The sequence below is a fragment of the Scyliorhinus torazame genome, chromosome 14 (genome assembly GCF_047496885.1).
Source record: "Scyliorhinus torazame isolate Kashiwa2021f chromosome 14, sScyTor2.1, whole genome shotgun sequence".
Taxonomy (NCBI): domain Eukaryota; kingdom Metazoa; phylum Chordata; class Chondrichthyes; order Carcharhiniformes; family Scyliorhinidae; genus Scyliorhinus; species Scyliorhinus torazame.
Window position 1 is genome coordinate 219,786,294 of NC_092720.1, and position 24,176 is coordinate 219,810,469.

Here is a 24,176-nt window from a genome sequence, read left to right on the forward strand (position 1 = left end):
GAAATATTTCTTCATTCAAAGGGTTGTGAACCTGTGGAATTCCAGACCACAGGAAGTGACCACAAATCCCTGAAATATTCCCTGGCTCTACCTTCCTGACTTATCTCCGGAGCATCTTGACAACAAGGAGTCCAACGCCAGACTCCTATTCATTGACTACAGCTCCGCCTTCAACACCATAATCCCAGCCAAGCTTGTATCCAAACTCCAAAACCTAGGACTTGGCTCCTCCCTTTGTAACTGGATCCTCGACTTCCTGACCCATAGACCACAATCAGTGAGGATAAACAACAACACCTGCTCCATGGTAGTCCTCAATACCGGGGCCCCGCAAAGCTGCATAATTAGCACCCTACTATACTCCCTCTGCACACACGACTGTGGGGCAAAATTTGGCTTCAACTCCATCCACAGGTTTGCTGATGACACGACCACAGTGGGTCAGATCTCAAACAACGATGAGTCAGAATACAGGAAAGTGGGCAGCATAATCAAAGACCCCTCCCACCCAGGTTATTCTCTCTTCTTCCATCAGGCAGAAGAAACAAAAGTCTGAGATCACGGACGAGCAGATTCAAAATCAGCTTCTTCCCCGCTGTTACCAGACTCCTGAATGACTCACCTATGGACTGAACAGATCTCTCCACACATCTTCTCTACTCAGGAGTACTACACTTCGTATGTTCACCCAATGTCTCTGTGTATGTATTTACATTGTGTATCTATCGTATGTTTTTCATGTATATAACGATCTGTCTGGACAGTGCGCAGAACAATAGGTTTCACTGTACCTCAGTACACGTGACAATAAATCCAAATATTGAAGAAAGAGACAGATACTTTTTACATTTCAATGGCATCAAGGGGTTTGGGGAGAAAGCGGGAATGTGGCATTGAGATAGAGGATCAGACACAATCATATTGAATGGTGGAGCAGGCTCGAAGGGCCGAATGGCCTACTCCTTTTTCATATGTTTCCATGTTTATGTGTGGGGTTTGGCGGAGGGGGGGGCCCCTGTGTTTGTGGGGGGTGGGGTTGCCCCTGTGCTTGTGGGGAGGGGGTTCCCCGTATCCGTGGGGGGTGGGGCTGTATTATTTTAACACAGATCAGGGCGCCCCGATCTCGGTGGAGCCGGCGTTGCCGGATCTATCAGGCCCCGCCCTGCCAGCGTGAGGGTGAAAACCACGGCCATAGATTTTCTGAGCTCAGAGTGCCAGAGAATCTGGAGAGAAAACTCAGCTGTGCAGCTGGAGAGCTACACACCGGCTTTCTCTCTCTAACCAGCTCTCTGTGCACAGAGAGCAAAATCCCACCCAATGCGTCAAAGAGCAGCACGGAGTTAATTCCTTATGGATCGTGAAAAAGGGTCAGGAATGACCAGGATGCTGAAGAGAATGGAGATTCTCGTCATTCACAAAAAGTCCCATCTGGTCAGTGTGTGAAATAGTCCCTCCGAATCAAACTGCCTCTGCCCGGCTTCACACACTGATCCCTGTTTGGGCAGAGATGTGAAAGTGAGTGTCTGCCTCCTCAAAACCAGACCGTTCCCGATTGGCAGCTTTGATTGGCAGCCTGCCCTGGAGAAGGAAAACTCTGATTTGAAACCCCAGCCATGGGTCAAATAGTAAAGTCTTCATTGGCTGACAGTGCGGAAGGAGACAGACAAGACCAATGGTCTGGATGTAGAAAGAGCTGCTGAGGCTCTCCAGCTTGTTCAGTATCGAGGAAAAGGACAAGTGTAAAGTTAAAAGCTGCAGCCTTTCAGCTGCTACACTGTGACACACATTACACCAGTGCAGCAATAGCTGCCTCAGAGCAGAGAGCGGCTCTGTACAAACCTCACCCACTTCAATATACTCACTGTGCAGCTTGTTCAACAAATCAACTCAACCAACACCCCCAGCATCAGTATGAAAAGCCCTGAGGGCTGGGGGAGGAGTCAGCCAGCACCAGAGACATTTCAGACTCGCTTTTAATTCAAATATTATTCTTGGAAAAAATTCAGACAACCTTGTAATTCTCCAAAGCTGATTTTTATCAAAAAATCTTCATTTTCACAGTGATATAAGTTTCAGTCAAAATTCATAACAAATAAATACCAAACATCTAACTTGAGTTGGAGTCAGGCTGGGTTTACGTAAAGGGAAGGTCAGGAGGGGCTGGACAATATGTTTCAGTTTGTGTTTCCCACAAAGTAAAACACAACTTGACCATCCGTGCCTGGGGCTGCTTTGAGACAGAAGTATATGAAGGAGAGCAGCAGGCTGCCAGTCACTCACAGGACACAATCCCCACCTCCTCCCATCCTCTCTCCACCCACCCCCACCACCAACAGACCTTCACTCCCATCGCCTGGGTTCAATTATTCCCTGTCGTTCACTCTAACCCTGTTTATTCTTGATTCTGCTCCGGGTTTTGTCTCCAGCTCTCAAAGTGGGCAGGACCGAGAGCAGCAAATAACAATAATTCCTTGATGTGGAGATGCCGGCGTTGGACTGGGGTGGGCACAGTAAGAAGTCTGACACCAGGTTAAAGTCCAACAGGTTTGTTTCGAATTGCTAGCTGTCAGAGCACTGCTCCTTCCTCAGGTGAATTCCGTGAGTATTGCAGTGAACGTCATGAGGGAATTACTGAACTGAATATGTTCAGTAGCGGAGCAGGAACATTGAAACTGAAAGTGGTTTGAATCAGGAAGTGCTGAGTGTGAACATGGCTTCCACACAGCAGGAGGAGAGTTGGTCCGAGGATTTAATTTGTTCCATTTGTCTTGATTTCTTCACTGATCCGGTTTCACTGGAGTGTGGACACAACTTCTGCCGCTCCTGTATCACCCAGTGTTGGGAAAAGAAGGAGAGAAACTCCTGCCCGGAATGTAGACAGGAGTTTCCAGAAAGAATCCTCAGAGGAAGTCGGATCTTAGTGAATCTGGCTGAGAAAGCTCGAAAATTAAAGCTGAATGGGAAAGAGAAGGAAAGTAAACTTCACTGTGAGGAACATCAGGAAGAACTGAAGCTGTTTTGTGAAACTGACAAGAAATTGACCTGTGTGAATTGTGTAGTTTCGCGGGAACACAGAGAACACCGCTTCATCCCGATTAAAGAAGCTGTTGAAATCTACAAGGTAAAAGGGAACAGATTTGATCCCCTGATTATCTGATCACATTTTCAGGATCTAACACTTTTATTTTCTGATTTTCTCTCCCAATCCCAGGATGGGGTGAAATCTTCCTTCGATTCTCTCACGGAGAAGAAATCGATGGTTCTCGAAATGGAGCAGCAGCAGAAACAGAAGATTTCCCAAATTAGGGTAAAGTCTCCCTGAGCTGAGCTTCCAAATTTAATCCATTATTTTGTTGTTTTTATTACAGAAACATATTATTTTTAATGTTTCTTCTTATAGAAACAGTCGGTCAGTCTGCAGAGCCACATCACATCCGAGTTCACTAAAATGCACCAGATTCTCACTGAGAAAGAGCAGCGTTTCATCCGAGATCTCAGGGAAGAAGAGGAAAAAATTCTAAAACCAATGGAGGAAAATCTTTGTGAAATTCAGGAGAATTTAAATTCTATTCAGGAAAAACTCTCAAAGTTGGAAAACCAGTTGGAACAAAAAGACGGAGTGAGATTTCTGAAGGTGAGGGATTATATTTCAGTTTCGTTCAGTGAAAGTTCACAGTCACAACAGGATCCACACGAGCCTCCTCCCATCCTACTTCATTTCCCTGTCAATATATCCTTCTGTTCCTTTCTCCCTCATCTGTATCCAGCTTCTCCTTAAATGTATCCCTGGCTTTCCCTGGGTGGGTGGAATTTAATGCTGTTCCCCCCCAGGGTACATTTAGTCAGGGTGTGGGGTGAGTGGAAGGGGACATGGGGAATGACACTGTGTGGAGTTTCTGTTGTCTTTCCATCTCTACACAGATTAAGTCCGTGGTGGTAAGTCTTGTGGGACAGCCTTCCTGTAACCAATTTAGCCCCTTAACAGGGCAATGAATGTTCTCATCCTGCTGTCACTGGTATTCCCTCAGCAATGAGCAGGGGTCTCACAATACGGGAAGCCTGAAAATCAAACCCTGTTGGGGTTATTGGTGGGATTCTGGGAGGGGATGGGGGGAGAGGGGGTGGGATTGAGGCTGTAGCGGGAATGCCCTTGTTCAGTTGCACTGTGTACCTGATTGAGGGACTGTAAGAGGTTCACGCTCCCGTTTCCTCTGACTGATGGTTCTTGACTTGAGGATTTTGTAAAGGACAAAATTACACAGACACGGGGATTGGCTCAACCACAAACTTGTTGTTTAGTGAAAACACTCCCAACACCCGAATACAAAGAGCTGTAAATAGTGTAAATAACATCACACAGCATTTAATTGGTTTTCCCGATTTAAATCCCTCCACAATTTAACCTGGCTTCCACATAAACACACAAATCACCACAACTTATTAAAAAGCCTCTCCTGAAAATCCACAGACAAAACCCCACATTTCAGCCCAAACGTTCCTCAATTCAAACCCAAATCCCCCCAGGATTTGGATGTTACACTGAAGTTATTTTAAATCCTCAGCCCCAATCCCCCTCGGATTTGGCTGATAAATTACAATTCCCCACCCGGCTGCTCCTTCTGGTGTGAATTGTAGGCCCGGGAGCCAGGTTGACCGTTCTTGACCCTCCTTCTTGACTGCAGTGCCAGACCCTTGGATCTTGTCCTTTTAATGATGATTCTTATCGGAATATCACAAACACATTTCCTGAAGCCATCCTGCTGGAGGGTCAGTGCTCAGCACCTTTCAATCTCTTTACACACTCATTTTCAATCCCAGGGTCACGGCGTTCCCGATCGCGGGAAGTGGGATCCTCATAAAATCCAACCCATGGGGTTTAAACTGAATTGGAAAAGCAGCAGTTAATGATGTTGGAATCAGGTTTAAACTGGCTTCACAGACTCATTAATGAGACTAATTAACTTCCTGCCGCTAGTCCGGTGCATTGACCCCTTCCCGACTCTGACTTAATCCCGGGAGGTTTTCCTGCCATCGACAGACTGAGCCGTGTCCTCTCGTGTGATTCCCTGTGTCCGGACACCATGCTCGCTGCTGTGACAGACTGGAGTAAATTCCACCCCGTGTGACAGTGAGTTCCACATTCCCATCACTCTCTCGGCAAAGAAGTTTCTCCTGAACTCCCGATTGGATTTATTTGTAACTTTATGGTTGTGTTATGTAATTTGGAAGAACACAAGCTGCCACTTGATGCAGTTTTGAGTAAAGGTTGCTCCAAACTTTGAAGTGAGTTCAATGTGTTTTATTGAACTATGAGCACAGTTCTCAATGAGTTCGACTCTCTGCTAATCTAAATGTAGTAACTCAGTCTAACTGAACCAGCTTTGCTCTAAGCCACGTGCTGGGGTGTGATGCTGAGGATACACCCTGTCTCACTCTGTAGATGTTGGTCTGTGGAAAGAGGCGGGGTGTGAGTGCCTCATCCCTTTTATAGTGAGATACCACCCCTCAGTGTCCTGACTGCTCATTGGTCGTGTCCAAATTCTATGTGTTCATTAGCTGCATGTTTGCATATCTTAGAACACAGTACGAAGTCTTACAACACCAGGTTAAAGTCCAACAGGTTTGTTTCGATGTCACTAGCTTTCGGAGCGCTGCTCCTTCCTCAGGTGAATGAAGAGGTCTGTCCCAGAAACACATATATAGACAAATTCAAAGATGCCAAACAATGCTAGGAATGCGACCATTAGCAGGTGATTAAATCCTTACAGATCCAGAGATGGGGTAACCCCAGGTTAAAGAGGCGTGAATTGTATCAAGCCAGGACAGTTGGTAGGATTTCGCAGGCCAGATGGTGGGGGATGAATGTAATGCGACATGAATCCCAGGTCCCGGTTGAGGCCGCACTCATGTGTGCGGAACTTGGCTATAAGTTTCTGCTCGGCGATTCTGCGTTGTCGCGGGTCCTTAGAACATACTGTGCAGAAGGAGGCCATTCGGCCCATCGAGTCTGCACCGACCCACTTAAGCCCTCACTTCCACTCTAATCCCATAACCCAATAACCCCCCACAAACCTTTTTGGACACTAAGGGCAATTTAGCATGGCCAATCCACCTAACCTGCACGTCTTTGGACTGTGGGAGGAAACCGGAGCACCCGGAGGAAACCCACGCAGACACGGAGAGAACGTGCAGGGTCCGCACAGTTAGTGACCCAGTGGGGAATCGAACCAGGGACCCTGGTGCTGTGATGCCACTGTGCTAGCCACTTGTGCTATCGTGCTACTATATCATGACATATCTTATGTTTCTATCCCTATTTCTGGATTCTCTACAGTGTAAACATCTTCACTGAATCTATCAAGCCCGACCCCTTTCATCATTTGAAAGATCTCTATCAGGTCTTCTCTTTTCTACAGTAAAGTTGATCAATCTTTGCTGTTAGTTGAAGCCTCTCAGTTGCTGTCAATCTTTCTGATACTTTCTCCTGTGCTTCAATATCCTTTGTGTAACATCCTCTTTCTATTCCATGTCTGCAGCAATGGGAATTGACAATTCTCAGCAGCTTGTAACAATGTGAGGGTCATTTCTGCTTTCTGGATATAGACAGTCCGTCTCTGTCAACTCAGATTTGTGTTTTGTTTATTTCAGGAGGAAGCATCTCGGAAGAGGAGGTAGGACATGATCTTTACTGAAACTCAGGGCAAGTTGGTAAAATTACTCAGCAAAGTGTTTATGGTCAATTTATAATCAACTCTTTAATATTTACAGGATTAGTGATGAGGGTAAACAGCTGTCACTAGCAGATGATGTCCTGTCCATCGGAAAATACAACAGCCCTTTCCCGTTCCCAGTGTGGAGAGAAATGCTGGATGTCATTAACCCTGGTAAAACTCAGATAAGTTCCTCTGTCCTGATTTATATCTTATATTTCAATCATTATCCATATAAATATCGAAGACACCGGGCGGGATTCTCCGGTCCGCCAGCGCCCTTTTCCTGGGCAGGGGCCCTCACTGGCAGCGGGATTCTCCGCCTCTGCCACCTGCCAATGGGATTGCCCATTGTGGCCACCCCACACCGCCGGGAAACCCGCGGGCGTGGGAGCGCTGCCGGCGCAACGGAGAATCCGTCGGCAGAGAGAATGTTTAAGAGCTTTGTTATAAAGAAATGAGGATAAAAATGGTCCTGATTGGAATTAAAGTCTGATTCATGCACCTAATCCACTTTCTAAACATCATTCTCAGCTCGGTCAGCTGAAACTGTCAGCTCCCCAAACATCACCAACACAGGAACTCTCAGATGAAGCTCTGTCTCCAGAACCCATCGATACTTTACAAACTTCAGCAAGTGGAAACTCCGCCATTCCCAGCTGAACCTTTCCTCCCCGAAAATCCCGGAGTGATCGTATTTAACCGCGTGTTTCCCGGCGCTCACAGTGCCGAGAAACACATGGCGATAAAACGCCCCCCACGTTGGGTAAGGTGCCTGTGGGGAACGCGGGGCCGAGGCCGCTCATCGCCCCGTTTTGTGCAGTGAGGAGCTCCGCTCGTCCGAACTCCTCAGTGCAGCGAGAGATCGGGACACTATTTTAAAATGATATCCCGATCTCCCAGGCCACCGACGCCACCCCGACACCCCCCCCCCCCCCTCCCAAGCACCAACTCACTTTGGGAGGGTCCCCAGCTCCCCCCGCAACACACACGCTGGACACCCCCAGTCCGATCACCAGCACACAGAAAATGGCAGCTTGGCACATTGGCAGTGACAGCCTGGCAGTGCCCTTGTCAGCTAGCAGTGTGATGCAACCATCAATTCACTCAAAGACACGAGGAGAAGTAAACCGTGGTTTTAATCAGCTTAGAACAGTGCCTGCCTGCGACTGGACAATACTGGGAACCGCCTGCAGGTCAGCTGCTCTTTATACTTCCTTTCAAGGGGAGGAGCCATGGGCGGAGCCTGTACATGCCCCAACATATCCCCCTGTGGGTGAAGCCACACAATGGCCCATAGGTGGAGCCCACAGGGTTAACAACATAACACAACAGCAGAACATGATACAAATGCACTGGTGAATTATTAGCACTATACATTCCCCACACAGGGCCACCTGGGTGCCTGTGTGCTTTGTTTGGGGTGAGCTCTGCTATTCCCCTGCTTCCCCTGCAGTGGGGCTGAGCTTCTGATGAGTGAACTGAGGAGTGGCAGCACCTGGTGTGTCACTGATTGAGCTTGGCCACGCCCATCCCGGTGATGGCTCAGCCGGGGTCTGAGGCTTTCCAGAGGGGCGGCCTGGGTGGCTCCCAAATGACCAGAGGCTCTGTGAACATTTCCAGGACACAGTGAGCAGTCAGCAGAGTGAGCAGCCAGGGGCCTGTGAGTAGCACCAAAGGGGTGTGTTTAAAACCCAGACTGCAGCAATGGGGGTCTGAGCCAGGCCACCCCGATCCCGAGGGGGACACCCCGAGTGCACAGACCTGTCACCAAGTCGCTCCCCGTTACTCCCCCCGGCCCAGGCAGCCCCCCCAGCAAGTCCCACAATTATTGAGGCTTTTTGAGGGTTTTTTCCCCTCTCTCTGCCCCTCAGCAGCCATGGAGCCCAGTCCCCGTTTGTAAATACTTGCACTAATTCACACCCGCGTGACGTCTGCCTGAGAGGGGCGGAGCATCGTGGAAGGGCGGAGCATACTGTGTCCAATCCGCTGATTAGATTTAACTCTATGTAAATGAGGGTGTGACATGGGCACGCTGCAGGGCACAAACTTTGATTTCACCGCCAGGGAGGGACAGGAGCCTGGCGTCGGAATCAGTGCCGGGCACAAACCTCGATTTGTGCATTACGCCCGATTCTCCGCCCGATCGCACTTCCGGTGCCGTGAAGCGGAGAATCCCCCATATTTGTTTCCACGGAGCAGAACGGAAATATCTCGGTGTTGAGATCTTCATCTAAATTTGAGAAGAGATTTGTTTATTTTGTTGATGTCACCCACACCCCACAGTTACACACACACACACACACAGTTACACACACACACAGTTACACACACACCCAGTTACACACACACAGTTACACACACACCCAGTTACACACACACACACAGTTACACACACACAGCACACAGTTACACACACACACAGTTACACACACACACACACAGTTACACACACACACACACACAGTCACACACACACACACACACACACAGTTACACACACACACAGTTACTCACACACAGTTACACGCACACACAGTTACATACACAATTACACACAGTTACACACACAGTTACACACACACAGTTACACACACAGTTACACACACACAGTTACACACAAAGTTACACACACAGTTACACACGCACAGTTACAGACACAGACACACACACACAGTTACACACACACAGTTGCAGAGACACACACACACACAGTTACATACACACAGTTACACACACACAGTTACACGCACACACAGTTCCATACACAGACAATTACACACACACAGTTAGACACACACACAGTTACACACAAAGTTACACACACACACAGTTACACACGCACAGTTACATACACATGCACACAATTAGACACACACCCACACACACACACACACCGACACACACAAAGTTACACACACACACACACAGTTACACACACACACAGTGACACACGCACAGTTACAGACACACACACACACAGTTACACACACAGAGTTGCAGACACACACACACACAGTTACACACACACACAGTTACATACACACACAACTACACACACACAGTTAGACACACACACAGTTACACACAGTTACACACAAAGTTACACACACACACAGTTACACACGCACAGGTACACACACTGCACACAATTACACACACACAGTTACACACACACCCACACACACACCGACGCACACAAGGTTCCACACACACACACAGTTACACACACACACAGTTACACACACAGTTACACACACACACAGTTACGCACCCACACACAGTTACACGCAGTTACACACACACAGTTACACACACACAGTTACACCCACACACACACAGTTACACACACGCACACAGTTACACACACAGTTACACACACGCAGTTGCACACACACACAATTACACACACATACACAGTTACACACACACAGTTACACGCAAACACAGTTACACGCACACACACAGTTATACACATACATAGTTACACACACACGCACACACAGTTACACACACACAGTTACACACACACCCAGTTACACACACACCCAGTTACACACACACACACAGTTACACACACACAGCACACAGTTACACACACACACAGTTACACACACACACACACACACAGTCACACACACACACACACACAGTTACACACACACACAGTTACTCACACACAGTTACACGCACACACAGTTACATACACAATTACACACAGTTACACACACAGTTACACACACACAGTTACACACACAGTTACACACACACAGTTACACACAATGTTACACACACACACAGTTACACACGCACAGTTACAGACACAGACACACACACACAGTTACACACACACAGTTGCAGAGACACACACACACAGTTACATACACACAGTTACACACACACAGTTACACGCACACACAGTTCCATACACACACAATTACACACACACAGTTAGACACACACACAGTTACACACAAAGTTACACACACACAGTTACACACGCACAGTTACATACACATGCACACAATTAGACACACACACCCACACACACACACACACCGACACACACAAAGTTACACACACACACACACAGTTACACACACACACAGTGACACACGCACAGTTACAGACACACACACACACACACAGTTACACACACAGAGTTGCAGACACACACACACAGTTACACACACACACAGTTACATACACACACAATTACACACACACAGTTAGACACACACACAGTTACACACAGTTACACACAAAGTTACACACACACACAGTTACACACGCACAGTTACACACACTGCACACAATTACACACACACAGTTACACACACACCCACACACCGACGCACACAAGGTTCCACACACACACACAGTTACACACACACACAGTTACACACACAGTTACACACACACACAGTTACGCACCCACACACAGTTACACGCAGTTACACACACACAGTTACACACACACAGTTACACCCACCCACACACAGTTACACACACGCACACAGTTACACACACAGTTACACACACGCAGTTGCACACACACACAATTACACACACATACACACAGTTACACACACACAGTTACACGCAAACACAGTTACACGCACACACACAGTTATACACATACATAGTTACACACACACGCACACACAGTTACACGCACACAGTTACACACACACAGTTTCACACACCCACACCGTTACACACACACAGTTTCACACCCACCCACCCACACAGTTACGCAGTTATACACACACACACACACAGTTTCACACAGACTTACACACAGTTACACACACACATACAGTGACACACACACATACACAGTTACACACACACACACACAGTTACACACACACACAGTTACACGCACACACACAGTTACACACACACACACATTTACACACACACACACAGTTACACACACGCACACATAGTCTCTCCCCGATCCCCAGTGACTCTCCCCCGATCCCCAGTAAGTCTTTCCCCCGAACCTGTGAGTCTCTCCCCCGATCCCCAGTGAGTCTCTCCCCCGATCCCCAGTGAGTCTCCCCCGATCCCCAGTGACTCTCCCCCTGATCCCCAGTGAGTCTCCCCCCGATCCCCAGTGAGTATCTCCCCGATCCCCAGTGAGTCTCTCCCCCCGATCCCCAGTGAGTCTCTCCCCCGATCCCCAGTGTGTCTCTCCCCCGATCCCCAGTGAGTCTCTCCCCCCGATCCCCAGTGAGCCTCGCCGATCCCCAGTGACTCTCGCCCTGATCCCCAGTGAGTCTCCCCCGATCCCCAGTGACTCTCCCCCTGATCCCCAGTGAGTCTCCCCCCGAGCCCCAGTGAGGATCTCCCCGATCCCCAGTGAGTCTCTCCCCCCGATCCCCAGTGAGTCTCTCCCCCGATCCCCAGTGTCTCTCCCCCGATCACCAGTGAGTCTCTCCCCGATCCCCAGTGAGCCTCTCCCCAATCCGCAGTGAGTCTCTCCCCCCGATCCCCAGTGACACTCCCCCGATCCCCAGTCACTCTCCCCGATCCCCAGTGAGTCTCCTCCCTATCCCCAGTGAGTCTCCCCCTGATCCCCAGTGAGTCTCTCCCCGATCCCCAGTAAGTCTCCCCCGATCCCTACTGAGACTCTCCCCCGATCCCCAGTGAGTCCCCCCCAATCCCCAGTGAGTCTCTGCCCGATCCCCAGTGAGTCTCTCCCCCCGATCCCCAGTGAGTCTCCCCCGATCCCCAGTGACTCTCGCCCTGATCCCCAGTGAGTCTCCCCCGATCCCCAGTGACTCTCCCCCTGATCCCCAGTGAGTCTCCCCCCCGAGCCCCAGTGAGTATCTCCCCGATCCCCAGTGAGTCTCTCCCCCCGATCCCCAGTGTGTCTCTCCCCCGATCCCCAGTGTGTCTCTCCCCCGATCACCAGTGAGTCTCTCCCCGATCCCCAGTGAGCCTCTCCCCAATCCGCAGTGAGTCTCTCCCCCCGATCCCCAGTGAGACTCCCCCGATCCCCAGTCACTCTCCCCCGATCCCCAGTGAGTCTCCTCCCTATCCCCAGTGAGTCTCCCCCTGATCCCCAGTGAGTCTCTCCCCGATCCCCAGTAAGTCTCCCCCGATCCCTACTGAGACTCTCCCCCGATCCCCAGTGAGTCCCCCCCAATCCCCAGTGAGTCTCTGCCCGATCCCCAGTGAGTCTCTCCCCCCGATCCCCAGTGAGTCTCCCCCGATCCCCAGTGAGTCTCTCTCCGATCCCCAGTGAGTCTCTCCCCCGATCCCCAGACTCTCCTTCCATCCCCAGTGAGTCTCCCTCCGATCCCCAGTGAGTCTCTCCCCCCCGATCCCCAGTGAGTCTCTCCCCCCGATCCCCAGTGAGTCTCTCCCCCCCGATCCTCAGTGAGTCTCTCCCCCCATCCCCAGTGAGTCTCTCCCCCCCGAAATCCAGTAAGTCTCTCCCCCCGATCCCCAGTGAGCCTCCTCCCCGATGCCCAGTGAGTCTCTCCCCCCGATCCCCAGTGAGTCTCGCCCGCCGATCCCCAGTGACTCTCCCCCTGATCCCCAGTCTCTCCCCGATCTGCAGTGAGTGTCACCCCGATCCCCAGTTAGTCTCTCCCCCGATCCCCAGTGAGTCTCTCCCCGATCCCGTGAGTCTCCCCCTGATCCCCAGTGAGTCTCCCCGATCCCCAGGAGTCTCCCCCTGATCCCCAGTGAGTCTCCCCCGATCCCCAGTGAGTCTCCCCCCGATCCCCAGTGAGTCTCCCCCTGATCCCTAGTGGGTCTCCTCCGATCCCCAGTGAGTCTCCCCCGATCTCCAGTGAGTCTCCCTCCCGATCCCCAGTGAGCCTCTCCCCCGATCCCCAGTGAGTCTCTCCCCCCCGAAACCCAGTAAGTCTCTCCCCCCGATCCCCAGTGAGTCTCCTCCCCGATGCCCAGTGAGTCTCTCCCCCTGATCTCCAGTGAGTCTCGCCCCCCGATCCCCAGTGACTCTCCCCCTGATCCCCAGTCTCTCCCCGATCTGCAGTGAGTGTCTCCCCGATCCCCAGTTAGTCTCTCCCCCGATCCCCAGTGAGTCTCTCCCCGATCCCCTGTGAGTCTCCCCCTGATCCCCAGTGAGTCTCCCCGATCCCCAGTGAGTCTCCCCCTGATCCCCAGTGAGTCTCCCCCGATCCCCAGTGAGTCTCTCCCCGATCCCCAGTGAGTCTCCCCCGATCCCTGGGGGGTCTCTCCCCGATCCCGAGTGAGTCTCCCCCTGATCCCCAGTCTCTCCCCCTGATCCCCAGTCTCTCCCCGATTCCCAGTGAGCCTCCCCCCGACCCCCAGTGAGTCTCTCCCCCCGATCCCCAGTGAGTCTCCCCCCGATCCCCAGTGGGACTCTCCCCCCGATCCCCAGTGCGACTCTCCCCCGAACCCGTGAGTCTCTCCCCCGATCCCCAGTGAGACTCTCCCCACGATCCCGTGAGTCTCTCCCCGATACGCAGTGAGTGTCTCCCCGATCCCCAGTGAGTCTCTCCCCCGATCCCCAGTGAGTCTCTCCCCGATCCCCAGTGAGTCTCCCCCTGATCCCCAGTGAGTCTCCCCCGATCCCCAGTGACTCTCCCCGATCCCCAGTGAGTCTCCCCCTGATCCCCAGTGAGTCTCCCCGATTCCCAGTGAGTCTCCCCCCGATCCCCAGTGAGTCTCCCCCTGATCCCCAGTTGGTCTCTCCCCGATCCCCAGCGAGTCTCTCCCCGATCCCCAGTGAGTCTCTCCCCCGATCCCCAGTGAGTCTCTCCCCGATCCCCAGTGAGTCTCTCCCCGATCCCCAGTGAGTCTCTCCCCCGATCCCCAGTGAGTCTCTCCCCGATCCCCAGTGAGTCTCCCCCTGATCCCCAGTGAGTCTCTCCCCGATCCCCAGTGAGTCTCTCCCCAATCCCCAGTGAGTCTCTCCCCGATCCCCAGTGAGTCTCTAATTTTCTGTTTTTTTCTCCCAGTCTCTGTGACCCTGGATGTGGAAACAGCGAATCCCCAGCTCGAGGTGTCTGAGGATCTGAAGAGTTTGAGACTGACCCTGACCCGGAGGCGTCTCCCTGACACCAGGAAGAGGTTTACACACTGGCCCTGTGTGCTGGGATCAGAGGGATTCACATCGGGGAGACATTACTGGGAGGTGGAGGTGACGGGGAATCGGGTCTGGGGTCTGGGAGTAGCCGCAGAGTCTGTGAAGAGGAAGGACCCGGTCAATCTGATCCCAGAGACTGGAGTCTGGACCATTGGGCGGTTTGAGGATCAGTTTAATATAAATTCCTCTCCTGGATCCCGTCTCCGTGTCGGTCAGATCCCCGGGAAGGTGGGAGTTTATCTCAGTTATGAGTCTGGGACAGTTTCATTTTACAACGTGGACACCAAGTCCCATCTCCACACCTTCACCGGGAATAAATTCACTGAGAAACTTTATCCTTTATTCGGGACTTTGGATGTAAACCAGTTTCTGAGAATCTGCTCCGGTTCTGATCCGGATCGGGAAAGGGGTGGGGCCTCGGGGTGGTGACATCATCACTGACATCACAATGACTTGAGGGTCAGGGGCAGAGGTCAGGGGTTGGGGGTCAGAAACTGCCACAGACAACAGTTTGTCACTAAATGTGTTGTTTAATTTGCAAATTGTAAAATCCCAATCAGACTGTAAATAAAAACAACACAAATAAAAACGTCAGAGGATTAAAATAAAAAGGAAATTAAATATCTTGAACTTTCCCTTGCAGTTCATTGTAGTGCCGATTTCAGCCACACGATGGTGATGTCGAGCTGTACAAAGGTCAGTAAAGTTTTACAGCGCAGTATCGCCACCTGCTGCTGGATACCTGGTACTGGCAGGAATTCAACAACTAAAAATGCTTAATCGCTGATCAGACAATTCAGGCAGGATCTTTCTTCACAACTGAAAGAGAATTGAATCAGAAACAAAGGAGGGAAAATAAACATGAGCCTGGACTTCCCACTTCCATGTTCCTGTCACACACCGAGTCGCTATCGGGAAATTCCACACAGCCGGTCGGGACAATGTTCAGGAAATCCCAGGTTGGGAGAGTGAGATTTCCCAGTTTGGGATCTTGCTGTGTGTCAGGAGCTGAATTCACAAATCTGAGCGTGTATTCCGAGTACAGAGAGGATAAGAATGTCCTCCTGGTTTAATAACTGGGACATTGGTGGATAGTTCGAATGACCAAAAAGGTGAGGAGGGGTTATTGGGTTACGGGAATAGGGTGGAAGTGAGGGCTGAAGTGGGTCGGTGCAGACTCGATGGGCCGAATGGCCTTCTTCTGCCCTGTATGTTCTATGTTTTAGGTCCAGTCTGTGGAGAGGGAAACAGAGTTGACGTCTCGAGTGGAATATGAATCTTTTTCAGATGATTTCCAGCAGTCTCAGTATTTTGCTTCTATTACAACAGATCGAATTGTTAGATTGTATAAATATAGTTTACTTGATACAACAACATTACTTGTCAGCAAAACAGTAAACCTAAAACCACAAACTGTTTATGGATTTATTTTTAACCCAGCAATTTCTCAGAATCTTTATGTTATTCAGACCCTCAAATATATTTCAATGTTCAATTAGTTCATACACCTTCACTTCAGTCACTAATATCTGATGATGTCTGTTATAACCTGCCTACTTACGATTGGCTGGGGACTAATGACTATCCCACAATCCTGTGGGAGTATGAGCTTCCCCAATGAGGGGGGCGGAGAAACTCCTAGTATAAATAAGCTGGCCAGTTCAGGAACCAGCAGGAAGAAGAAGGTAGCAAGGGAAGTTACAGCTTCTGTTATGTATATATTGTTATAGTAAATAAACGTTATTACTTTGTATCCTTAAAACTTGTGCTGGATATTACGTGGACCTTACAAAACTGGCAATGAAGGTAAAAGTGAATAGCTGTCTACACTGCTGAAGCCACCTCCCTGGATTTTTGTTGGATACAGGTTGGAAGTTGTTTTCTATTATACCATGCTTCTGTACGGACGTTTGGATGTTTTTGATGCTGCGCTGGAAAGCTGGAGCCAGTACACACAACGGGTGCGTCACTATTTCTGGGCAAACAATATCACTGAAAACGAGCGCCAGGTGGTCATATTGCTCACCGCCTGCGGCCCACATACGTTTGGGGTGATTAGGAGCCTTACTTACCCAGCTGCGCCGGACACCAAAACGTTTGACGAACTTGTGAATATAATGGGGCAACACTTTAACCCAACCCCATCCACGATAGTCCAGCGTTACCGGTTTAATACCGCTGAGAGGACCCCTGGAGAATCCCTTGCCGATTTTTTTTTTTTTTAATTTTTAATTTTTTTAAAATTTTTTAAATTTTTTAAAATTTTTTTTTTTTATCCAGGCTACGTGGGATTGCGGAATACTGTGACTATGGTGAGACCTTGTCAGAAATGTTACGCGACCGTTTGGTTTGCGGTATTAACAATGCAGCAACCCAGAGAAAGTTGTTAGCGGAGCCAACATTGACTTTTCAACAGGCAATACAAATAGTCTTGTCCCGAGAGAGCGCAGAGCGAGGAGTACAGGAGCTACAGGGAATGGAAGTGCATGCCTTGGGGCGCAACCCTTTCCGCCCAAAAACTTCCCCCCACACTCCTGCGGTACCTTGGGCGAGGCAACGTCCGGACCGACGCCAGTGGCCATTGGACATCCTCCCCGAAGGGAGCCTTCTCCAGAGCCAATGGATGAGGAGCCATGTCCGTGTCAGACTTGTCGGCGCCGACCCAGTCGCGGACAGCGGTCCTGGGGACGCCAGAGGCGCCGTCGTTCCGACCGAAACTGGGACCAGCCCAGGGGCCGTAACTGGGACCAGCCCAGAGGCCGTACCTTCCATGTGGATGAACCTGCGGCGACCACTCCTGAGGACGTGGAGACGGAGGACGACTGCCTGCAGCTGCATTGTGTGGCAGCTCCCCGTGTGGCCCCCATTAAGGTGACAGTACGGGTCAATGGCCACCCGCTGGAGATGGAGTTGGATACTGGCGCATTGGTCTCCGTGATTGCCCAGAGGACATTCGACCGCATCAAGCAGGGTACACAGACCCTTACATTAACCGACTCACAGGCCAGGTTGGCCACCTACACGGGGGAACCACTGGACATTGCAGGAACTACAATGACCCCTGTTGTCTATGGACGCCAGGAGGGGCGTTTCCCACTTATCGTAGTGCGTGGCCATGGGCCCAGCCTGTTGGGTCATGACTGGTTGCGCCATTTGCGGTTGCAATGGCAGCACATCCTCAACAGTTTCTGGAGGGTTGACTGAGGTGCTAGGACGATACCCAGAGGTATTCCAGCCTGGTTTGGGGAAAATAAAAGGGGCCGTAGCCCGTATCCAAGTTGAACCAGGAGCCACGCTGCGCTATTTCCGGGCGCGCCCAGTGCCTTACGCCTTGCTCGAGAAGGTAGAAGGGGAGCTCACTCGTTTGGGTATTATCAGGCCCGTCCGTTTTGCTGACTGGGCAGCACCAATTGTACCAGTAATGAAGCCAGATGCCACAGTTCGCTTGTGGCGACTATAAACTTACAGTGAATACAGTTTCCCGACTCGACCGATATCCAATGCCTCGCATAGAGGATCTCTACGCGAAACTTGCAGGTGGACTCTCATTCACAAAATTAGATATGAGTCACGCCTACCTGCAGTTGGAGCTGGACCCTGCCTCCCGACCATATGTAACAATTAATACACACCGGGGCCTGTATGAATATACACGGTTGCCCTTTGGAGTATCCTCTGCCTGCGCAATTTTTCAACGTGTTATGGAGGGCATTTTGAGAGGCTTACCACGTGTGGCTGTCTACCTAGATGACGTGTTGATTACAGGGACGTCGGAGCAAGAGCATTTGGAAAATCTGGAGGCTGTCCTTAGACGCCTTTCGGAGGCTGGAGTCCGTTTACGTCGCACAAAGCGCGTATTTCAGGCAAAAGAAGTAGTCTACCTAGGTTATCGGATGGACCGCGAGGGTCTGCACCCCGTCGCAGAGAAGGTGCGTGCAATTCATCATGCCCCCACCCCGACTGACACTTTGCATCTTCGTTCTGTTCTCGGTCTCGTAAACTATTACGGGAAGTTCCTCCCCAATCTGGCAACTACGCTGGCCCCTTTGCACCTTCTGCTAAAGAAAAATCACACCTGGGTTTGGGGTCAGCCGCAAGAAACCACTTTCCGGCGGGTAAAGCAACAATTGTCGTCATCTGGGTTACTAACCCACTATGATCCGGGAAAGCCTTTGCTCGTCACATGTGATGCATCCCCGTATGGTATTGGGGCCGTCCTGTCCCACAAGATGGAGAACGGGGCCGAGCGACCGATAGCTTTCGCCTCCCGCACATTGACTGCAGCGGAGAAGAAGTACGCGCAGATCGAGAAGGAGGGACTGGCAGTGGTTTTCGCGGTGAAACGCTTCCACCAGTATGTGTACGGCCGCCATTTCACTATCGTGACTGATCATAAGCCCCTGCTGGGACTCTTCAGAGAGGATAAGCCAATACCGCCCATTGCTTCTGCATGGATCCAGCGCTGGGCTTTGTTGCTTGCTGCATATGAGTATTCTCTGGAGCACAAACCAGGTACGCAGATAGCAAATGCCGATGCACTGAGCCGATTGCCTTTATCGACCGGCCCCATGTCGACCCCCACGACCGGTGAGGTGGTTGGTACCCTAAATTTTATGGACACCTCGCCTGTCATGGCATCACAGATCCGTGAGTGGACCCAGACGGAGCCAGTCCTGTCAAAGGTTCGGCACATAGTCCTGTATGGTGGGCAGCATAGACTGCTCCCAGGCGAGTTGCGGGCATTTTCCTCCAAGCTGTCAGAGTTCAGCGTGGAAGACGGCATCCTCTTGTGGGGGACGCGTGTGATTGTCCCGGAAAAAGGCCAGGAGCTGATATTATCAGACTTGCACAATGGGCATCCGGGCGTGACCAAGATGAAAATGTTGGCCCGGAGTTATGTCTGGTGGCCAGGCCTCGACACCGACATTGAGAAGGTGGCCCAAAACTGCTCCATTTGCCAGGAGCATCAGAAGCTTCCGCCGGCCGCGCCCCTACATCACTGGGAATGGCCAGGGCGGCCTTAGGCACGCTTACATGCAGATTTCGCAGGCCCTTTTCAGGGATCCATGTTCCTTCTACTAATTGACGCCCAGTCCAAATGGCTGGAGGTGCATAAGATGCAGGGGACTACGTCCTGCGCAACAATTGAAAAGATGCGTTTATCGTTTAGTACGCATGGCCTCCCCGAGGTGATGGTCACGGATAATGGCACTCCATTCGCGAGTCAGGAGTTTGCTAGGTTTACAAAGATGAACGGTATCCGCCATATCCGCACTGCCCCTTACCACCCGGCTTCAAATGGGTTGGCAGAGCGTGCAGTGCAAACATTCAAAAGAGGCCTAAAGAAGCAGTCTTCCGGATCAATGGACACGAGACTGGCTCGCTTTTTGTTTACGTACAGGACCACCCCCCCCCCCCCCCCAAATGCAGTGACTGGGGTAGCTCCCGCAGAACTCCTAATGGGCCGGAGACTTAGTATGGTTTTCCCGGACATTGGCGCAAAGGTACGCCGCACACAAGAATGACAGGGACAGGGATTGTCTCGGCATCGTCCGATTCGGCAGTTTGCGCCCGATGACCCAGTATTCGTGCGGAATTTTGCTGGTGGTGCCCAATGGGTTCCTGGTGTAATCTTTCGCCAAACGGGCCCTATATCTTACCAAGTGCAAGCCCAGGGTCGTCTCCAGCGAAAACACGTAGACCATGTCCGGTCCAGAAGATCATCCCCTCAAAAGACTCCCCGCCCCCGGAGCTCATTTCAACAGCCGCAAAGACCAGAGACAAGGGAAGGTAGTCCTCAAAATCTTCCACTGGTGCCTCACTCGAAGCCTGCGCAGGTCGTTACGGGACCGAATGGAGATAGAGACGCTGACATGACGGAGGCAGCAGACTCTGACTCCGAGATGGAGACACAGGATGCATCAGAGGGGGAATCCTCGGGTCCACGGGCCGTGGATGTACAACCGCGCCGTTCATCACGGAAGCGCCGGTCTCCGTCTCGATACACGCCGCCTGATCCAGCGCCGCGTGCAAATGGCGTCCGGCCTGCGGCCAAACGAGTCCGACGCCTTCCTTCGCCAGGGTCTTCGGTGGATTCCTTGGACTTTGGGGGGGGAGGGATGTTATAACCTGCCTACTGACGATTGGCTGGGGACTAATGACTATCCCACAATCCTGTGGGAGTATGAACTTCCCCAATGAGGGGGGCGGAGAAACTCCTAGTATAAATAAGCTGGCCAGTTCAGGAACCAGCAGGAAGGAGAAGGTAGCAAGGGAAGTTACTGCTACTGTTATGTATATATTGTTACAGTAAATAAACGTTATTACTTTGTATCCTTAAACCTCGTGCTGGATTCCTCGTGGACCTTACAAAAATGTCTCTCCAGGGTTCCTCTGTGTTGATCTTTATTCAGGTAAATAAATAAAAATATTTTTTACATAAAAATCCTAATTCCCGTGGAGCCACACCGCCACCTGCTGGTTGAGATCGGGTCTCCAGAGATTTATTTGTCCTGCATTACTGACTTTGCTGGTGGTGCTGGAGAGACGATTCTGTTGACTGTTTACAAACTTAACTATAACTAGCGAAGGGAGCATCACTGTTTGTGTCAGTGAGTGGCTCCATTAGTCTGTGTAGATATTAGGGATGGACAACAAATGCTGGCTTTGCCATTGACACCCGCCTGTTCTGAGCTGCCACCATGTTCTGAGATTGGGTTCTTTGGCTCGGACTCTGGGTCTGGGACGTGGTTCTCAGACAGACTGGAGACAGACTTTAGTATCCGCTTCAACACTTGTTTATTAGGATTACTTCTGAACCGGTTACAGAATAGGCACGTAGGTCTTAGGCATGATTCCAAACTCTCCCTCGAGAGTCGAACACATGACTGACGAGAGTCATTGTTACATCATCATCAACGTCACACAATAGAATATCCCACCTGTTAACCCTTTAAACACATCAACCCTTTATAGACACGTTTGTCATAATATACACCAGTATATCATGGTGCAGACACACACTGATGGACACACAGTGGGACCAATCAACATACCAACACCGCAGCCAATCACCAGTGAGAGCACACGCACTATAAAGACAGGGGGCATCAGAGTTGCCGCTCATTCGAGTAGCAGCTAGCTAGGAGCACAGAGCTCCCAGCCTGCAACACAGACATTCATCATGTGCTGAGTGCATCTACTGGTTAGGACAAGGCAAAGGTCTTTAGTTAAAGCTGGTATCGTATTTACCCACAGTTCAAGTATGTTTAAATAGTTAATCTTTCAATAAAATAGTGTTGCACTAATAGTGTTGCACGACTTCAAGTGTTGGTGACCTATATGATCCAGAACACCCAACACATCATGATACCAGGTGTGGTTGCATACTAGCACTTCTTAGACCTACCTGCAAGTGATCTGCCTTCCGCCAGCATTCCGTCATCCTGCAACCTGGACAACATCAGCCCGCCGCCGCCGCTCCGCATCGCCGGCAACCTCGGGGCCAACTGGAAGATTTTCAAACAGCGCTTCCAGCTCTTCCTCGAAGCCACGGACAGGGAGGGCGCCTCGGACACCAGAAAGATTGTTCTTCTCCTCTCCACGGCCGGGGACCATGCCATCCACATTTTCAACTCTCTCACCTTTGCAGATGACGAAGACAAGACGAAGTTCAAGACGGTTCTCCTCAAATTTGACACTCACTGCGGCGTGGAGGTGAATGAAAGTTTCGAATGCTACGTGTTCCAGCAGCGTTTGCAGGGTAAGGATGAACCTTTCCAATCCTTTCTCACGCACCTCCGCATCCTTGCGCAATCTTGCAGCTACGGGCCCACCTCCGACTCCATGATACGCGACCAGATCATTTTCGGTGTTCAGTCGGACCCCCTACGTCAGCAGCTCCTCAAAGTAAAGCAACTCACCCTAGCGACCGCCATCGAGACCTGTGTCCTACATGAAAATGCCACGAGTTGGTATTCCCATATACAAGCAACTGAAACGGCGCGGCAAGGTCCCCATGAGGCAGAACGGGTCCAAGTGATTGAGCACCTCCAGGGCCTCAGCCTGGATGAGGGCGGCCATTTCGCGCGCTTTTCACGGACTCCCGCGCTTGTACACACCAAACAGGTGGACGGCGATGTGGAGGAACGTAATGCGCAGGCGCGCACCATGCATGACCGCACCACGCATGCGCGGTGGCGCAGCGAACGTGCTGACGTCACAACGTGCGGCAACTGTGGCTCCGCCCATTTAAAGCGGCAATGCCCCGTAAAATCTCGACAATGCGTACGATGTGGAAGACTTGCCCACTATGCTGCCTGCTGTCGAGCAGCTCAGCCTTCCAATTCATATCGCTTCAGCCAGCCTCGCAGGAATGTTCGGGCAATTCAACCCACGGTCAATGAGTCCGATTCCGACCTCCCACACAGCAGTGACACCGAGGACCTGAAGGCGCCTTTTCGAGTCGGTGTCGTAACGATAAACAGGCTGTCCCCGAAGCAAAGACACCAGCCGCTGTCGGTATACAGCATCGATCCAGACGATGAGTGGTGTGCCACCCTGACGGTCAACCGGTCCCAAATACGACTCCGCCTGGACACTGGTGCCTCCGCCAATCTCCGTGTACCGAGATACAGTGAAAAGTATTTTTTTTGTTGAGCTGCTCGCAGAAAAATACTTTTCACTGTACCTCAGTACACGTGACAATAAACAAATCCAATCCAATCTCATGGCGTGGTCTGCTTTTCAAAGCCTTCGTGTCAAACCAACCATTCTTCCATCGGCCTGCCAGCTATTGGACTGCAATGGCAACATCATTCCTGCTACCGGCTCATGCCAACTCGAAGTGACGCACAAGTCACGAAAAGCCATCCTTCCTGTCGAGATCGTGGGCTCCTCGAAGGACTCTCTGCTTGGCGCACAGGCGTGCAAGCTGCTAAATCGCGTTCAAAGAGTTCACTCTCTCTCTCCTGATGGCACGTCTGCCTTCCAGGATGCTGACTTCAGGGCGCAACTCAACGCCATCATCGACCAGCACCGCGACGTCTTCGAAGGCATGGGCATGATCCCATATACTGACAAGATCCTACTCAAACAGAACGCCACGCCTGTGGTGCATGCACCTCGCAGAGTCCCAGCACCCGTCAGGACCGCCTCAAGCAGCAGCTGCAGGACCTCCAAGACCAAGGAGTGATCTCCAGAGTTACGGAACCAACCGACTGGGTCAGTTCCATGGTGTGCGTAAAAAAGCCTTCAGGCGATCTCAGAATCTGCATTGATCCAAAGGATCTGAATCGCAACATAATGAGGGAGCATTACCCAATCCCCAAGCGCAAAGAAATTACATGTGAGAAGGCTCGCGCCAAGCTCTTCAC

General features: G+C 51.0%; 1 protein-coding gene across 1 annotated transcript; it reads left to right on the forward strand.

Annotated features, from left to right (window-relative positions):
• Window positions 1-2,328: 2,328 nt before the first annotated feature.
• On the forward strand, window positions 2,329-15,427 carry LOC140390533 (zinc-binding protein A33-like). Its single transcript, XM_072475703.1, has 6 exons — window positions 2,329-3,121; window positions 3,212-3,307; window positions 3,401-3,634; window positions 6,649-6,671; window positions 6,769-6,884; window positions 14,675-15,427. The coding sequence occupies exons 1-6, from the start codon at window positions 2,711-2,713 to the stop codon at window positions 15,229-15,231; spliced, it is 1,437 nt and encodes a 478-aa protein (XP_072331804.1). The 5' UTR covers window positions 2,329-2,710; the 3' UTR covers window positions 15,232-15,427.
• Window positions 15,428-24,176: the final 8,749 nt, after the last annotated feature.